Consider the following 19,410-nt stretch of genomic DNA (forward strand, 5'->3'; position numbering starts at 1 on the left):
TCACAGGGAAGCTCCTTTTCAATTTCTTGCGGAACCTCCGTGCCGTTCCCCACAGTGGCGGCACCGTCTGCCGTTCCCCCCAGCAGGGCACGAGGGTTCCCGCCTGTCCACGTCCTCACGTATTTGTTCTCTCTTACGTTTTTGGTAGTAGATGTACTAACAGATCGGAGACGACCTCTCCCTGTGGTTTGACTTCCATTTCCTTGATGAGTGATGTCAAGTACTTTTCACATATCTCCTGACCATTTGGAGAGCTTTTTTGGAAAAATGTCTATTCAGGTCCTTTGCCCATTTTTTAAAAAAAGATTTATTTATTTATTTATTTATTTGACAGACAGAGATCAGAAGTAGGCAGAGAGGCAGGCAGAGAGAGAGATTGTAGGAAGCAGGCTCCTTGCTGAGCAGAGAGCCCGTGTGGGGCTCGATCCCATGATCCTGAGATCATGATCTTAAGCCGAAGGCAGAGGCTTTAACCCACTGAGCCACCCAGGCACCCCTCCTTTGCCTGTTTTTAAACGGGGTTGCTTTCTGCTGTCCTGTGATTATGATCACAGATAGATGGTTTGCAAATATTTGCTCCCATTCCATAGACTGCCTTTTCATTTTGTTGATGATTTCTTTTGCTGTGATGATTTTTAGTTTGATGTAGTCCCACTTATTTATTATTTTTTAAAAAAGATTGATTTAGAGAGAGCGATCAGTGGGGAGGGACAGAGGATGAGGGAGAGAGACTGAAGCTGACTCCATGGAGCGTGGAGTCTGAGGTGGGACTCGATCTCAGGACCCGGAGATCAGACCTGAGCTGAGACCGAGAGTTGGATGCTTAACTGACTGCCCCACCCAGGTGCCCGCCCCCCCCCCCTATTTTTGCTTTAACTTTTGCTTTTAGTGTTAAATCCAAAAAAGTCCTTGCCAGGGTGGATGTTAAGGATCTTTTCCCCTATGTTTATTTCTTAGAAGTTTGACAGTTTCAGGTCTTACTTTATGTCTCTAACCCATTTTTTAAAAAAAGATTTTATTTATTTATTTAACAGAGAGAGACACAGCGAGTGAGAGAGAACATAAGCAGGCGAGTGGGGGAGGGAGAAGCAGGCTTCCTGCTGAGCAGGGAGCCCCGATATGGGGCTTGATCCCAGGACCCTGGGATTATAACCTGAGCTGACAGCAGGTGCTTACTGATTGAGCCACCCAGGAGCCCCATCTCTAACCCATCTTGAGTTCATTTTGTGTGTTGTGTAAGATATAGGTCCAATTTCATTCTTCAGTGTGTGGATATCCAGTTTTCTGATTTATTGAGAAGATTATTTTTTCTTCATTGTATATTCTTTGCTCCTTTGTCAAAAATTAATTAATTGAGTATATATACATGGGTTTATTTCTGGTCTCTCTATTTGGTTTTGTTGATCTTTGTGTCTGTTTTTGTCCCAATACTGTTTTGATTACTATAGCTTTGTAATACTGCTTGAAATCAGGAAGTGTGATGACTCCATCTTTGTTTTTTTGTTTTTTAGTTTTTTCGAGATTGCTTTTACTATCTGGAGGTCTTTTGTGGTTTCATAGAGAAAGAGAAGATTGTTGTTTCTATTTCCAAAAAAGATACCATTGGAATTGTATTGGAAATTGGGTTGAATCTATAGTAAGCTCTGGGTTGTATGGACATTTAAAAATCTTAATTCTTCCAGTCTGTGAGCCTGAAATTTCTTTCCATTCTCTTGTGTCTCTTTCAATTTCTTTCATCAGTGTTTTAGTTTTCAAAGTACAGGTCGTAAGCCTCTTCGTTAAATTTATTCCTAATTATTTTATTCTTTCTGATGCTAGTATAAATCGAATTGTTTCCTTAATTCCTTTTTCTAATAATTTGTTGTTAATGTATAGAAACTCAACTGATTTTTGTGTATTGATTTTATGTCCCATCAGTTTACTGAATTTATTTATTCAGACAGTTTTTTGATGGTGTCTTTTGGGATTTCTATATATAATGTCATCTGCAAATAGACCATTTTACTTCTTCCTTTTTGATTTGGATACCTCTTCTCTGTACCTTGCCTCATTGCTCTGACTAGGATTTCTTGTACTGTGTTGAAGAAAAGTGGTGGGAGTGAACATCGTTGTCTTGTTCCTGATCTTATAGGAAAAGCTTTTATCTTCTCACCCAGTATGATGTCATCTGTGGGCTTGTCATATATGGCTGTTATTACATTGTAGTATTAGTATGTTCCTCCTATATGTTCAGAGTTTATCACAAAGGATATTGAACTTTGTTGAATGATTTTTCTGCATCTGTTGGGATGGCCATATATGATTTTTATCTTTTGTTGTCATTACCGTGGTGTATCACATTTCCTGATTTGTGGATGTTAAATCATCCTCAGACCTCAGGAATAAATCCCACTTGATCATAGTGTATGGTCCTTTTAATAAATGAGCTACTGAACTCAGTTTGCTAATATTTTGTTGAGTATTTTTTGCATCTATGTTCATCAGGGATATTGGCTTATAATCTTCTCTTCTTGTAATGGCCTTGTCTCCCTCTGATATCAGGGTAATTCTGGCCTTGGAAGATGAATTTGAAAGCATTAACTCTGTATATATATATTTTTAAATATTTTATTTACTTGAGAGAGAGAGCTAGAGAGAAAGAGAGAGCACACATGCACACAAGCTGGGGGGGGGTGGGAGAGGGAGAAGCAGACTCCCCGCTGAGCTGGGAGCCTGATATGGGGCTCGATCCCAGGACATTGGGATCATGCCTTGAGCCGAAGGCAGATGCTTAACCAACTGAACCACCCAGCTGCCCCCCGCCCACCGGTCTGTTTCTGTCATCGATAATGCTGCTGTAAACATTGGGGTGCACATGTCCCTTCGAATCAGTATTTTTGTATCCTTGGTATTCTTTAAATACTTGGTAGAATTCACTGGCAAAGCTCTCTGGACCTGGGCTCTTCCTGGATGGGAGGTTTTTGATTCCCCTTGCTTTCCATTTGCGTGGAATTTTTACGCACAGTGAAGCAGCACCTTGATGGTTAGGAACGCCGGCTTTGGAATCGGGTTTGAGTCCCAGCTGAGTGAACTTGGGGGCAATCCCGTCACTCTCTGAGCCACAGTTCCCTTCTCTGGAAAGCAGAGGGCGGTAACACCCGCCTGATAGGAGTGTGGAGGGAGATGAGTGCCACGAAGCACTAAAATAGGACCGTGTCGGGCACACAGTCAACACCTGGTCGGTGTTAACAATCGTGATGGTTTGTCTTGAAAATTTAGGCCCCCCAAACTCGAGTCAGCACTCCTGGCCTTCTCTGGCTCTCATCACCTGGCGGAGAATGTGGACACGGAGCCAAACTGCCGGGTGATCTCTGTTGTGTGATCCTGGGCAAGTGAACTTTTGGACCAGTTTCCTCCTCTTTAGAAACAGGGATAGTAACAGTCCCTATTCATGGTGGGGTTGGGATTAAATGAGTTAATATATATATATATTTTTAATGAGTTAATATTTGTTCCCTGCTAAGAACAGTGCTGGCCACTGAGGAACTGCTTTGCAAACATTTGTCAAGTCAATAAAAACGAGCTTGCTCGGTGGTGCTGCTGCTGTTTGTTTTTCTGGAGTCGCGTCATCTGTCCCCTCTGCGCTCGAGCCGGCAGGGAGAAAACCCCTCCCTTGGAGCCTGCGGCCCGATGGTCAGGTCAACATCCTCCAAGAAACTGGACCTGGGGCACCTGGATCGCGTCGGCTCAGCATCTGATTCTTAGTTTCGGCTTAAGTCATGATTGCAGGGTGGTGGGATCGAGCCCTGTTGTGGGTCTGCTTGAGGCTCTCTGTCCCTGTCCTCCTGCCCATCCGGCCTCAAATAAATAAATCTTAAAAAAAAAAAAAAAAAAAAAGAAAAAGAAAAAGAAAAGAAACGGGACCTTTATTTGCCTTAGAGTGTCATCTTTACAAAAGGTGATGTTGCCCGAGAACGGGGTGGGCCGCTGTCCGCCTGGGACGGCATCGGAACAGACTTTTCCTTCGTGCCAGAAACTCGGGCTCAGTAGCCTTTTTCCCTGCCTTGTTCGCTCTCGGGATTTCTCCACTACAGGCGGCGTGTTTTCCTAACTGGCCCCTCCTGACCCAGCAAAGAGCGTTGAGAGTGTGTGTGCTTAATGGGAAGTTGACCCATTCTTGTCTGTCTGACCCTTTCTGGCTGAATTAGGAAAACAGGATTAATGGCTTAGCTCTGGGCGTTAAAGCCAGTTTGGGGTGCTGGGAATGCAAGAGCAAGCGTTGGGTAGGGTCAGCTGTGTCCCTCTAGCTAACTGCTGGTGGCTGGTTTTCTGTATAAATAGCTTAAGTATGTGTTCCATGGTAGCACTTTTCCGACCCTTGTGAGACCCACACAGTTTCCTAAAGACCCGGATATTTCTTTATCCATAGATTGATTCTGGAGAAACTCCCCCCTCTCCCCCCGCCCCAGCCCCATCCCAAGCCTCAGCTCCTACAGATCTCTGGGCTGGCCTTGAATTATTCTTGCCAAGCTAAGCGGAGGACCTTGGAAACACAAGGAGTCCTTAAAGGAAAATTACATTTGCATGCTTGGAGGAAGATCAAAGCTGTCTTTAAAATGTGCATCCTTCAGCACTCTCCGAAGGCCTGTCGGAAGATGGAGAAACATCTGTGCAGTGATGAGGGGGGACCAAACACTCAACTCATTTCACCCGCTCTTATCCTCACCTTGGAAAACCTACGTTTTCCCACAGGGCCGGACAAGATAAAAACTACCAGCAGATCTCCAGGCTCCTCATTTTTTTGCCCCGGCAGCCAGACCTTTGACTCTGAAATGCCCAGATGATGCAAACTTGCTTTGAATTCCCTCAGATACCTTGAAGTGAGGAAAGAGGATGTGATGTCCTCACATAAGCCAGTAAAGAGCTTTCCCGAGTCATGGAGGAAAGGCAGCTCCCGGAGCCTCCAGTCGGTCAGGTCAGAGAGAAGGTGAGGGGTGGGTGCGGGGCAGTGGGGTTGGGGCTGGATTCCAGATGCTACCACTCAGGAGTTTGGTGGATTCTGTATGTTAGTTTCTGGATTTCTTTGCCTCCATCTTTGGATAAACCGTACTCTTGTGGGGCAGCTTCTCTCTAGGGAATATCCTGATTTTGCTATCCTGAGGTCAGAGCTTCCCAGCTCCAGGCGAGTAGGGCCTCTAGAGATCGGTGAACGGTCTCCCAAGGAGGCCACTGCTTTTCTTTCTCCTTTCTTCCAGCAACAAAAGGGCTATTGATTTTATCTGGGCTTGGAGGGTTTACTAATAACTGTACCGAACCTTGTGATGCCTTGCAGTTGGGCAAAGTGGAGATTTGTAGATGAAACCAGCAATGTGTCTGTAACCCCAGAGAGCCCGCTCCGAATCTCGCCCAGCACTGGGTTTTCCTAGTGAGAGGGCAGATGGGGCATCACTGATGTGCTGAAATCTACGGCTGGCCTAGGACTTCCGTGGCCTTGCTCAGCCTAGGCCCCTGAGACACATCCCCACTGGTCTCCCACCCACGGTCAGTCACTTCGTGGGGTGAGGCGCCGTCACCTAATCCAATATAACAGATCAGGAGGTGGTTCCCTGAGCGAACCGGGCAAGGCCTGCTTCTGGTTGTTTACCTGACGGGGCTTTCAACTCACAAGTCCACGACTGCAGGGGAGGGAGGCCAGCTTCCCCGCATGGGGGTATTACAAAGCCCCACGTGGGGCCCAGAACAAAGTCTGACACAGCAGGTGGGGACGGTTTAGGTGAGGTTTAGGGACCAAGGCGACAAAAGCGAACTTCGTGTCTATGTGATTTCAGCACGTGGGCAGGGCTGTTCCGTGAATGGGCATCTCAGCCTCAAGCCTGCGGCCCGAGCACCTCCAGTCCCCCTGTGTGTGTCGGAGCACAGAGGAAAGATGGGGACACTTACCTGTGCTTCATCCCCTCATGATCTGCTACAGGAGGAAACATTCGAGGTCTAGGCTGTTGAGGTGGAAATGTCCCATTTTCAGAATGGGCTTTCCCCCTTTATGGAACGGGGGTTGCTTATTAAGTCTCACGAGGTTGGATTTACTGTTTGCTCCAATAACCCGGGGAGTAAGGCCAAGCGGTGAGAGGTCTAGTCCTCGGTCACGTGAGTGGCAAGGGCCCTAAAACTGAACTCGTGAAGCTGCCTGTCTGTGGTTCACCCCTGCAAACAGGGGGGTGAGGGTGTACGGCGTTCTTTGGGGCGAGAGGCACTAGCAGTTACTGGACATGGAATGCACTAAATGCACCACATCTGTTTTCTCATCTGATACGTAAAGCAGTCTCACGAGACGAGATGTGTTATCCTCACTTCACAGGATAAGAATTGGGGCTTACACCATTGGCACAAGTCCCAGAGCTGATTAGCTGTCAGGGCTGTGCACCCACTCACTGGTTTCTCTGGTGCCTTGCGGGGCAGTTAGGGAATACAGACTATGGATCCTGCTGCACAGAATCTTCTTGGCATTCTACCAAGGCTCTGCAGGACCATTTCCTCTTTCTGTTCCAGGAGGGAAGATTCTCAACACCTGCAAAGCCAGCACCATTGCTGGCTCACTGCCGGCTTACGAGCCAAGCACAGTTTTCCCCGGCTCTCCCAAGAATGAGGTGTGTTTTTAACAAAGAGCCTTGTACCCAGGGGGCTCACAAAGATCTGTTGAGACCCAGCCCCTTGGGAGAGCGGCTAACACTGTTTCTCAGTACGTGAGTGTCCTCTGGGCAAGATCCAAGTCCTGGGGCGCCTGCTCGGGTGGATTAACTCTTGCAAACAAGTCTGAGTAGTTCGGGAGCTGGTGTTGCATCCCACGTCGCCTGAAGACGTACCTGTCCTCAGTTAGTCTGTCCAGATGGTGGTAAGCACTTCTGGAAGACACTGCCTTCTCTCAGGGTAGGGACCTGTCCTTGTGGTTGGTCCTAGACGAGTGAGTCCACCAGGAGAGCCCTGTCATGACCCATTTGTTGTTTGTAGGCACATCTCAGAGGGCAGGACTGGTCCCTCCGTGAAACCAGGGCACCAAGACCTGGAGATAAACCTCCCTCCCAGTACAGGAATCTCTAGCCAGATTACACCTTCCCTTTCATCTCAGTGGTAAAATACGGACAAACTCGCCACCGTTTAGGGCCCCGTATTTCAGCCTGGCCATCCCCACGGATTCGCACGAAGCATCCCCTTACTTTTCGTCAAGCCCGGCTTTCCCATCCTTGGGTGTAAACAGTTTTGAAAGCACTAATCCGTTTCCGCTCGGAATCCACGGACCACGTCCGTCCTCACCTTCCCTCGCCCCTTCTGAGTACGTGCGATTGGAGGATAAAGAAGACGCAGGCCGGCCAGGAGAGAGGGCGGAAGTGTTTATTGAGACGGGCGTGGAACACTGTTCTCTTACGGGTTAACAGCACAGTGTGTTACAGACTCACTCCAAGGAAGGGTGACCTGAGGTCACCAGCAGCTCTGCCACCTCCCGCGCCCGAGACCCAGGCCACCTGCCGAGGCGGTCAGACCTGTCAGCCCACGACAAAGGAGGGATTCGGCGGCATCCGTCTTTAGACAGACTTCCCGTGCGCACCAGCCGTGTCTGCCTCTTAAATCTCCTGTTGAATCACTGGTCCGTATTGATGGTGTGTGCGGGACAGTCCAGGCTCGCTCTCCGCTCGATCCCACGGACGGGTGGTCAGTACGGAGCTCGGACTTAACTCTTCCACGACCTTTGGCACAGCGTCTGGTGTCTTAAATACCGGAGCACAGGCCTCCGTTGGCTGCTCGGTACTGCAGAAGCGGGACTCTTGCGGTCTCGGTGTAAATACAAGTTTTTATGTGGAGCGTTATTTACAAGGTGAGAGCCGGAGCACAGACTTTTTAATCAACTATCTTCACAAATTAGCAGAAGAATGACAGGAAAGGGATGATCAGGCGCAGGGCCAAGGTGGCTAGACTAGCAGTTGGAACGAACCTCCCTGAGGAGGAGACGAGATTCATACCATGGGAGAATTTCCCTGAACCACTGATAACCACGTCTCATTTCGTGGGACCGAACTCTGCAAGAATCCATCCAGGGCAGGGACAGTGCTTCTTCTGGCCAATGGGACTTGTTCAGTCCATCAAACCCATATTAAAATATAACTTAGCTGGGAGCTTGCCACCCCACGAGGTACCAAAGGGCGAAGTCCTGTCATTTTTAAGTGGGTATAGCTGACCTCGGAAGAATGGAGACTTGAGCTGGATAACAGCACATCCAGCCTTACGCAACGGACAGCTCTGAGTGCGATCTTCTGCAGCGCGGAGGGGGATTCCCTCCCAGTATAGTCGAGTCCGGGAGTTGTAGATGAACGGCATTGCCACTTTGGAGTATCACCATAAGACATGTCTGCTTTGAGGCTGACACGCAGACGTGGAACAGTCAGACAACATGATTTTTCATTCTCGTGCTCCTGAGACAGGAGTTTGGAGAAGCCCTAAAGCAGGTGTGGACTGAAATCGTAGTTATCGTTCAAGTGCGAGGGGAGCTCTTTGTTTCACATTGACGGTTCAATTCTGATCTCTGTCTGGCCACTTATATGAAAATAATAAATATGTACACATATATCTATCTATCTAGCTCTATACCGAACACTGGCTTACTAGTTACCAGTGTCCCAATACAGTACATTGAAAAAAGAACCCTTCCCACAAAACCCCACACCTGTCTTAAAACTCTGATTGCAGAACTGTGCTGGTCTATTTTCTTTCAAAGCGGTTACTTTGAAATTGGCTGGAGATGAGTCAAAAATGGACAATTTGGCACATTAACGGGGGAGGGGTGTTTATATGCACTGTAATCTATAAAAATGTGAGAAGTCAAAGGAAATCCATGCCAATAGAAAGCTTGAGTAAAAATTTGTAATCAATGAGAGTATTTTTTTTTTAAAAAACCCAAAACACTGGGCTGCGTATGAGAAAGCAATTTTCCTTCCATGTCCGTGTCCTAATCCAACAGTTTCTACTCTATCTACTTCCAAACTTTGTCTCTTGCAGAATTTTTACATTGCAGACAATCCAGCTTTCCTTTTCATCTGTTTTCTTTCATGTTACCCCACCCCCAAATCCCAGAACCCAGAGAGCGAAAGCTGTGAATTCAAATATAGAAAATAATCTGGAAGTCTGTGTATCAAATCAAATGTACAGTTGGCCATTCATGTTTTTCTCTTATTTAATGTTTGGATTTGCTAAGAGATGACTGTCATGGAGCTGTCCTTCATCATTCTTGGTCCTGTGAAGCCAGGGATTCTAGAACTGTGAGGTCTGGGTGAACGAGATGGTGTCAGTCTTGTCCACCGCGAAGCCTCCGTTGACGTAGGACTTCTTGGTGTCGGAATCTTCGTTATCCAGGACTGTGGATTCCAAGGCAAAGGGGTTCACGATGTTGACTTCAGATGAAACATCCATCTGCTCCAGCTCCTTCTTAGACAGCTTCTCCACGATGCCTGTCCCGAACGCGTCCCCGAGGACGTTCACCATGGTCCTGAACCGGTCCCTGGGGAAGAGACAGACAGGAGGCCCGCAGTTCATTTCCAGTTGCCACTGGGCAGAGACAAGGATCTGAAGCATTCAGTGACAAATTAAGCAAATGGAGAAAGTTGTCATCCTGGTGACCGGCTCAGAGGCTCCGCTCCTCTGAGGCCTGGGGCAGAAGGTGGCTTGCAGAAGTGCAGAATGAGCAAATGGGCTCCCCGGGTGTGTGCTCCCGCTAAGGCACCATGACCCTCCTAAATCCAGCACCAGTCTCCCCACATTCCATCCTCTCCCCCCAAAGAAATGGGAGGAAGGGTCAGAACTGCTCAAGCTGCGCCATCCCCCGACTCCCAATCTTGGGACTTTTCTAGGCTCTCTCTTGACTAAGGGGAGGGGGATTTCCATGAGAGGTGTCTGGTGGGGAGTGTGTGTCTGTGAGTGCAGCTGAGGGTTCCTGTGTGTTTGTGTGACCCGAGAGTAGTCGTTTCTCTGCCCCATTGAGCCACTCTATGAGCAAGTCAGCAGGGACACTACAGAGCACAGAGCCAGAAAGCTGGACCAGCCAAGGAGTGGCTTCCTCCTTGTGGCACCCCGAGTCAGCCTTAACTGTGCGAAGCTTGGAGGAGATGCTGTGGGAAGAAGACATGCAGCCGAGAAGGCGTCCTGGTGAGAGGACAGGGGGCCCTGCTGGGAGGCGGTGTGCACGTGAACACTTTCTCGTGAGAACCACCTCTGCAGGACAGGAAAGGCCACCAGTGTTTGCCCAGCTCCATTCTGGATGCCCTTCTGTGATCTAGAACAAGGCCATGGACTGAACTAGTCCCGAGTAGGAACCAACCCATGTCTTTTCATCCCACGGACTAGACGGGACCTTAGACTACTTTCGGTATCTTGGAAGTGAAGGTCATGGGTTCCGGGAAGAATCAGGGAAAGGAGTCAAGTGCGAAGCCACCCTCATCGCTAGAAAGGACACTGGAAGCACTTGCCTCAGTGAAAGGATATCTCGGCAAGAGAGGTGTCACCTCAGCTGGGCGTCTTGTGGGACCAGCCAGCCGCTGAGGGGGCCCCACCTGGCCTGCCTTCCCAGAGCGGGAGCTTTTCCTTCGGGTGTGACTGTATCTTCACCGCTTCAGCTGCTGCTCGACAACCAGCGGCACCGTTCTCCCCTGTAAACCCCGGCTGGTGCTGAGTAAAGGCTCAAGTCAGAGTCCCCCGTGTGCCCCCAAGGGCCAGGGGACCAATGCACAGAGTGGGTATTAAGGATAAAGCCTGGGACTGCAAGTTCATTCTAACTTGAACCTGGGGATCACACAGGGCCCATTCTTGCCCAAGTGTTCTGCTGTGTTCCTCAGCCCTGTGTGTGTGTGTGTGTGTGTGTGTGTACGCACCCGTGCGTGTGTGTGGATGTGAGAGAGTTGTCGAGTGAGACATGAACTGTCCAAACTGTTCTAATGGTGATAATAAAACCGGCCATGATTGAGCAATCATGTCCCCAGTTTTTTTAAAACTTCAGGTAGAGTCTGTTTTGAGAAGAGAGAAACCCACCAAATCTTTACTGTAACAGTTATCTTTGATTCATTTGTCAAACTGCCCTTAACTGGTTTGATTAGGTCAAATGTTCATAGCTTTTATGGATCTCTTTCCCTAATTGATCTCTGAAACTTGTCTTTGTAAAAATGAGTATCTCCTGAGGAGGACTCAGGGTAGATCCAGAATCCAGGAGAGCCTTTTTGCTGCTGTTACATGCCCATGAGTTATTCTGCTCAGGTTTTTGGTCTGACCTTTGATAGTATATTAAAGTTGGGAGTTAATCTTTTCTTTTTTCAGTGTTGCCTCCTCTTTAGAAATTGCTATGGAAGAAAAGATTAATTTAGATTTCATGATACGTTACTAAAAATACAGATGTTCAATTGTTACTGTCTTAGGATAAAAAAAAAAAAAACTGCCTGTTGAACCCTGTTCTAGACTCCCAGCCCACGTTAGCTTGCTCAGACCATGCCCCCATCAGATGAGATACACAGAATAGTTCCCACTTCAGAGCCTGTGCAGCTGGGCCCCCGAGAAGCTAAGGAACTTGCTCGAGGCCAAAGAGCCACTGAGATGCGGAACAGGGATTTAAACTCAGGCCGGTCTTCTCCCAGAGTCTTTGCTTGGGCCACCGCCCCGACGATGCTGAAGGTCTCAGAGGGTGGGCTGCCCTTGACCAGGCTGTTCTGAGCCCGTGGGGCTGGCCCAGGGCCCCGAGAGGCGAGGGGAGCCCCTAGGGTCTGGACTGTCTGGGACCTTGTCCTGCTTCCTTCCCTTATTATCATCCACTCCCGCACCCAACTCCGGTCCAGGAGCGTTATCAGGTCTGAATGAGCTAATGGAGATCACTGGCCTTTCAGAATCCCGGCTCAGAGTTAGGAGTTAATGTTTAAGCACATTATCAGATGGCCTGGCCAGAGGGAACTGAAAGCCACAACAGGTGGCTCCTTGGGCAATCTGAGGACAGATGCTGACAGCCTGCAGACGCCCCGCGGCTGGGGCACCCGCCTCCCCACCCGGCCAAGGCAGTGCCTTTAGTTCAACTCACAGGAGCCAGTCGACGGCGATGATGAGGGTGACGTCCTCCGCGGGCAGCCCCACGGCGCTCAGCACGATCACCATGGTCACCAGGCCGGCCTGGGGCACGCCGGCAGCTCCGATGCTGGCCGCGGTGGCCGTGATGCTGCGGCCGAAACAGGATGCAGGGGTTAGACGCCCGTCTCTCCCCTTGGGGCCCCTGGCCTGAAACTTAGTCCCGATGGCTGTTTGCGCTGTGTCCCCAGATGGGCCGGTCAGAACCTGTTCTCTCCTGAGCATCAGCTCTGCCTCATTAGAGGGCTGCGGGGGGGGATGGGCGGGGAGTGGTGGTCTTTTGGGGGGGGGGCGGGGAGATAAAGTCAATCTCTCTAATGCAAGGAAGGGAAGAACTGCCCAAGTGGCAAGAGGGTTATTCAAGAGGAAGACAGAGTTCTCTGGCGGGGGCAGCCGGGGAAGGCTCAGCTACCTCTCTAGGCATCCATTGTCCTCGACAGGTGCCAATGATCTCTGCCTTTCTTGCTCCCTGTGCCCATCTATGCACCCAGCCGGGCATTCCCGGGCATCTGATACCTGCCAGGAGTTGCCGTTGCCGTGAAGGCCGGGCGGAAGGTTTTATGCACTTTCCTGACATCACAAGACTCTTGACCTCTGGGATCTGTCCTCCACGGCACTGAACTGAGAGACCGCCATGCCCCCTGGCGGAGGTAAAGTCGTTTATTCCCGACTGCTCTGGCCAGTGGATGCGCTTTCTGCCACAGGACGAGAGAGGTCGTGCCCCGCAGAGACAGTCGGATGCACTTCATTACTGTGTGTTTAAAAAGACCCGTCTCAGGCAGAGGAAGTGGGGCGCTAGCGATTCTTCCCTTTGGAATACGCAGGTTTTCATAAAAAATATCATTCTTATTTAAATCTGGTCATTTTGCACATGTTGGCGAGGACGTGGAGAAAGGGGAACCCTCCTGTACTGCTGGTGGGGATGCGAGCTGGTGCAGCCACTCTGGAAAACAGCACGGAGGTTCCTCGAAAAGTTGAAAACAGAGCTACCCTAGGACCCAGCAATTGCAGTACTGGGTATTGACCCCAAAGACAACAACGTAGTGATCCAAAGGGGCAAGGGCACCCAAATGTTTATAGCAGCAATGTGCACAATAGCCAAATTATGGAAAGAGCCCAGATGTCCACTGACAGATGAATGGATAAAGAAGATGTGGTATGTATGTACACACACACACACACACACAGACAGACACACACAGGAATACTATGCAGCCATCAAAAGGAATGAAATCTTGACATATGCAATGACACGGCTGGAACTAGAGGGTATAATGCTAAGCTAAATAAGTCAATCAGAGAAAGAATTATATGATCTCACTTACATGTGGAATTTAAGAAACAAAATGGCTCATAGGGGAAGGGAGGGAAAAATAAGACAAAATCAGGGAGACCAACCATAAGAGACTCTTAATGACAGGGAAACAGGGGCACCTGGGTGGCTCAGTCAGTTAAGTGTCTGCCTTTTGGCTCAGGTCGTGATCCTGGAGTCCTGGGACTGAGCAGGGAGCCGCTTCTTTCCCTCCCTCAGCCTCTGTCCCGGCTTGCATTCTCTCGCTCACACTTTCTTTCTCAAATAAATAAAATCTTAAAAAAAAACCCAAAAATGAGGGTTGGTGGAGGGGAGGTGGGTGGGAAGAGGGCACAGGAGGACACTTGGAATGAGCACGGGGTGTTACAGGCAACTGACAAATCATGAACCTCCACCTCTGAAAGGAATAATGCATTATATGCTTATTAACTGAATTTAAATTAAAAAAGGAAAAAAAATCAATCTGGTCCTTTTGGAGGAAACAAGGGCCCCCCATTCCCTGAGAAGCAGCTGAATTTTGGATGACCTGGGAAGGACGCCCGCTGCTTGTTCTGGACGCCTGTTCTCATCCTCCGTCCAAGGATGCCACCGGGTCGAAAAGTGAAGACACAGAAACTGTCCATTTAAGCTGGAAGAATCCCTGATTCTGTCCACAAATCTACATTCTGGTGGGCTCAAAAAGGCCTCAGAATTCTTACGAAGCAGATTCCACAGCTCCTTCTCTTGCCTCGCCATGTGCTGAAGATGGCCTTTGAGGGTCTGGTCAAACACAGGCCAACTTGCTTTGACAACCGTCTCTTCCTTCAGCGGCCGCGGGCCGCCAGTTTACAGTAAATTAAAGATTTCTGGGCTGTCCCAATTCCTCGAAGTGTTTCAGACCTACATAATCCTTTAGATCTGTTCTGCCTTAAGTACTCTTTGGAAAACCCAAGTTTATTTTAATGCGGGTTGAAAAAAAATTTTAACTGAAGGCAGCAGCAGGTTTTCTTTACCAGAAGTGATTTGCGCCCGTGACCACGGATCTCTTTTTGGAAGTCCCAGCCCATCACGGTTAACCGTGTGCCTATAGCCTATGGCTGGGTTCAAAATCCAAAACCCACTGTGTCCAAGAAAATTTTGCCTTAGAGCCTTGACCTTGGTTCCTACACTTCAGCCATTTGACTGACTTTGGTCTGAGACTGGGAACTATTGGGGAAACAACATAAAAACCCAGTCCTTTTGACTATATTTGACTTTGTCTTTAAAGGGTTTACACAGTCAAACACACAGTAGTCACTGGTAGAAAGTTCCTTCCTGGTGCTGAGATCTGGCTTGCAGACGGGATATTAGCTCAGGTCCCATCCAGGCTGGGCCTGGGGTCTGAGCTGAAGCCCGCAGAGGCCTGAGCGTCAGACCTGTTTTCAGCAGCAGCACGTCCTTAAGCAAGTTCCCCCTGGCTCTCAGTTCTTGCCTGTGGGAAGGGGAGACCATGTCGCAGGGCACCTGGATGCCCAAGATCCTTACACACTGAGGCCACTTCTGCTGCGTCAGCAGCTGCTGGCCCCACCCGCGCTGCCCCCAGGATCACCCCTCACAGCTACAGAACAATCAGTACGAAGGCCACTGCTGCTCCTTTCCTCCTCCAGGCTCCTCCTGGGCCCCAAATCCAGTCATCACCTTTCATTATAAGACACATTTATCCTATTTTCCGTCAGTCGTAACCTTTGATTAGTGAATGTTGCAATAAAACCACAAAAGGGTTTGTCTGGGGTGGATGGCGCCTACGTTGCTTTGATGTCGAGCCAAGCGGGCCACGGAAGGCGATGAGCCATGGGTCTCTCTAACCATCGGCCACAGGAGCCGCAACCATAAGTTGTGAAGGGAAAAACCATGTTTGTTATTTCATTCTGTTCCGAGCAGAGCCAGCAAGGATTTTAAATTTTAGGTCAGTGATGACTGGGCCTCACAGTTGCGGTGGTTGTCTCTGGGCCGGTGGTTATTTATCAGCAAGTCTGATTTAAGGGTACAGGGGCACCTGGCGGGCTCAGTCAGGAGAGCGTGTGATTCTTGATCTTCGGGGTTGTGAGTTTGAGTCCTACTGCTGGGTGTCGAGATGATTTGAAAAAAAAAAAATACACCAGAGCGGGGAGAAGCGGAGGCGGACAGGTTTTGATGTGAAATACTTAGCTTCTCCACCCAAAGTTTATTTGTCTAGCAGTCAGGTTAACAAAAAAACAACGTTATTAAGATCTAGGGAACTTATGACTTAGGGAGAGAGGGAGTTCACCACAAAATGGCAAATACCCAAACCAGCAGCTACCTCGTACAGCTACTCCTGGGAAATCAGTCCAATACAGACTGGGTCCGCAGGCCAGGGTGAGGGGGATGCCCAAGGGCCCTGAGAAGGACCAAGGTCAAGTGGTGGAGCTTTCTCAGGCCTGATGCAAGGTTTCAAATTTAACACACTCACTACTGCTCAAACTGTAGGACTTTACTCAAGCTCTTTCGGCTGGGGCTTTTTAAGCCATGGACACTGTAGACCACAGAGCCCAGAGACAGTGTCCCAGCTGATGTGACAGTGGTCCAGTTGGCACTTGTCTTTGGTTAGCGTCAAGCCAACAGCAATAAGTACTTGATGACTTAGGGTTGGGGAGGAGTTAAATATACACCGTATTAGAACACCGTTAGAACTGCCTTCACACCTACAGTGAAAGCCTGTGCCAAGCACGGGGGCTACAAGACTGAGTTCACCCAGAAAGGCCAGATTCAGCCTTGTGCAGGCCCAGGGACCCAGCTGAGTTGTAAGCTTGCACTTCAAACTGAACACAAGTGGCCAGATTAGCTGTAAACCCAATCCATCTCTTCAAAGCAGTGCTGTCCAGTAGAATTTTCCATGACAGAACTGAACTCTACAATGATGGAAGCTCCTACACTGGCTGTGTCCAATCTGTGTTTATGGCTTGCGGCTACCATCTTGAACAGGCTTGTTTCAGAGCAACACTGATTAATGATGTTTTCAGCATCGACTTGAGCAGACAATTTCAGTCTTCCTTTGAGTAGAATTCTTTGCGGTATCAGGCTCTTTGGGGATTCCATCCTTGGAAATCTCTCTTCGCTGGGTTTCTGTGATGTGATGGTCTCATGGCTCTCCTCCTACCTTTCTGTTCCTTCTTGGTCTCCCTCTTGGTTCTCCCCTCCTTTGCCTGCCTTTAATATTAGGATTTTCTAGAGCTCGGTTCTTAGTCCTCTTCTAGAGCTTGGTTCTTAGTCCTTTTCTATTTGGCACAAACCCGCTCTATGTAACATCTTGAGGCCTCACTCTGTACACACCGTTTGAAGCATTTTATGTGCACTGACTTAATTATCTCTACTTGCGTAAAATGTAGGTACTATTATCCATATTTTACAGGCGAGAAAACAGGAGGTTATCGAAGTCAAGTACCTTGGCCAAGGTCACAGTTAATCATGGTGAGGTTAAGCCTCAAACACAGATGACTGACTTGTAACCACATGCTTGATGACCGCCCTCCCGCTGATGCCTCTGACACTGTATCTGCACATTTCTCACTGCAGAGTTCCAACCGGGACATCTTGAAGGCATTTCAAATTCAATGTGACAAAAAACACAAGCTCTTTATTTTCCTACCTATGCTTGCTTCTCTTCCACTAGTCTCTGTTCTGGCAGGTACCATGCGCCAGTCCAGAACCATCCGCCTATCCTGGAGTCATCCTAACTGCCCCCCACTTCCCATCCCTCCCTGTGAATCCAACTGATGCCTCTCGAATTCATTAGTTCTTCTCCATCCTCAGTGACAGTGCCTTGATGTAGGCTTTTTTTTTTTTTTTTAAAGATTTTATTTATTTGAGTGAGAGCGCACCAGCAGGGTGGTGGTGGGAGGGCAGAGGGAGAGAGCAAAGCAGACTCCTTACGGAGCAAGGAGCCCAAAGTGGGGCTTGGTCCTAGAACCCTGGGCATGACTTGAGCCAAAGGCAGATGTTTAACTGACTGAGCTACCCAAGAGCCCGTGATGTAGGCCTTTTAATTCCTTACTTGGACTTCTGCAGTAGTCTCCTAACTAGTCTTCTAGTTTATGTTCCTGTTTCCATCTAGTCCATCCACCTTATTGCCAAGTTGCCCTTTAAAAATGCAAATCTGTCCATATTATGAAAGACTGCTCACATGAAGCCTTTCCGGAGATGAACCCTGCCCTCTTGTTTCTCTACGTTCTTCACGTTGTAATCTATGCCGGCAACATCCAATAACCTGTCCTCTGTAACTAGGCTGTGGTTAGATCACGAGCCCCCGGACGTGCTAGTCCTTTTTATCCCAGATGCTCTTAGTTCCTTCTTCTCTAGCTAAATTCTTTGCTCTTCTGAGACTAAACCTTCTGCTTCCCTGGGAAGCCTCTCCTCACCTTCCCTTCCTTCTTTGGTGCCCTCTATGCCCTCTGAAACCTCCACGATAGCTCTTAGTACATCCCCGCATTGACTTAGATATCTGTATCCCCCTACGTACTGGGGACCCCCTGAAAGCAGGGACTGGCCCTTATTCCGCCTTGAATCCTTGGCATCTGCTGTGTGCCTAGCACCCAGTGGGGACGCTGAACCAAGAACAGGGATGCTTTTGGCCCTCCAGATTTTTATTTTCTTTCCCCCCCACTGGCAATTTTTCCTTGATACAGTTCCAATGACAGAAATGAACACGAGCATGACCTTGTACCTTACCTGATTGTGATGATCTGCCCGATGCCCAAGTCCAGGCCGTTCAACTGTGCGATGAACACGGCTGCCACTGCCTCATAGAGAGCAGTCCCATCCATGTTGATCGTAGCTCCCACAGGCAGCACGAACCTGGTGATCCTCTTGTCCACCTGGTTCTTTTCCTCAGCACAGCGGAAAGTGACTGGCAGTGTGGCTGAACTGTGTGATAGAAAGAGAAAGGAACTTATGGTCCGGGAATGCCAGGGCTCAGTCCCCACCCTGGAGAGAGACACTTTTTTTTTTTTTTTTTTTTAAGATTTTATTTATTTATTTGACAGAGACCACGAGTAAGCAGAGAGGCAGGCAGAGAGAGGAGGAAGCAGGCTCCTGGCTGAGCAGAGAGCCCGATGCGGGGCTCAATCCCAGGACCCTGGGATCATGACCTGAGCCGAAGGCAGAGGCATCAACCCACTGAGCCACCCAGGCGCCCCTGGAGAGACACTTCTATGCCAAAAACCAATCCCAGAGCCCAAAGCACGCTGGCACTTCCGGCAGGTCCAGGAAGGAGAATGTGCTGGGTCCGGGGCTGCTCCAAGTGACAGTGTAACCCATTCTGGGGCTGCAGGCCATTTCGCAAGGATGAGAGATACCCAGTAGGGGGCAGAAATGTTCAAGGACACAGGCAGAGAATCTAGAGGTCATTCCCTGAGTTAAAGGCAGCCAGAAAAGCACAAGCCAGGGAGGGGTCAGTTTCATCTGTGGTGGGGACAGCTCTCATCTGCAGCGGATGCGGATGAGAGCTGACAAGGCATGGCCCAGAGACTTCTCCCGGACACCCCTCCTCTGTTCACCTGGAAGAGATCATGAGAGCTGTCAGGAGAGCCTGAGCCATTCCCATGGCGAATCGGAAGGGGTTCTTCCGCACGACTATGAAGTAGATGAGTGGGAGAATGACAATGGAGTGGATCGCGAGCCTGTAAACAAGAAAGAGAAGCAGGGTTGTAGAGCGCACCACCTCCTCACAGTAATCCCTTTTTCCAAACAGCTTTTTTAAAATTCATGATGGATCACTGGATTTTCATAATGACCCAAGAGAAAATGAGAAGTAGGGCAAGGGCATAGGTCTCCATATATCCACCAATGAGTATGAGGAGACTCACTTAGCAAATGAAGTATCTTTTCAAAGTGGTGAAGCCAGTAGCTGAATCCACATTTTGGAGCTCACAGAACACGTATGCACCGCCAAGCCGTGTGTGTGCTATTCCTGCAATAGGTGCTAACGAGCTTTCACTTCCTTC

The 19,410-nt window shown here is 49.0% G+C and overlaps 1 protein-coding gene across 1 annotated transcript in view; it reads right to left on the reverse strand.

Annotated features, from left to right (window-relative positions):
* Positions 1 to 7,349: 7,349 nt before the first annotated feature.
* SLC1A1 (solute carrier family 1 member 1) overlaps positions 7,350 to 19,410 on the reverse strand; it is a 76,443-nt gene continuing 64,382 nt past the window's right edge. The window contains exons 9-12 of the mRNA XM_045065027.1: positions 18,964 to 19,086; positions 18,137 to 18,331; positions 12,077 to 12,211; positions 7,350 to 9,523 (exon numbers count right to left, since the gene is read on the reverse strand). Coding sequence (XP_044920962.1) covers positions 9,277 to 9,523; positions 12,077 to 12,211; positions 18,137 to 18,331; positions 18,964 to 19,086 — 700 coding nt within the window. The 3' untranslated portion in view covers positions 7,350 to 9,276. The remainder of the gene's footprint in view (positions 9,524 to 12,076; positions 12,212 to 18,136; positions 18,332 to 18,963; positions 19,087 to 19,410) is intronic.

The sequence above is a fragment of the Mustela putorius genome, unplaced genomic scaffold (assembly GCF_011764305.1).
Source record: "Mustela putorius furo isolate JIRA1106 unplaced genomic scaffold, ASM1176430v1.1 tig00003854_pilon_pilon_pilon, whole genome shotgun sequence".
Lineage (NCBI taxonomy): Eukaryota > Metazoa > Chordata > Mammalia > Carnivora > Mustelidae > Mustela > Mustela putorius.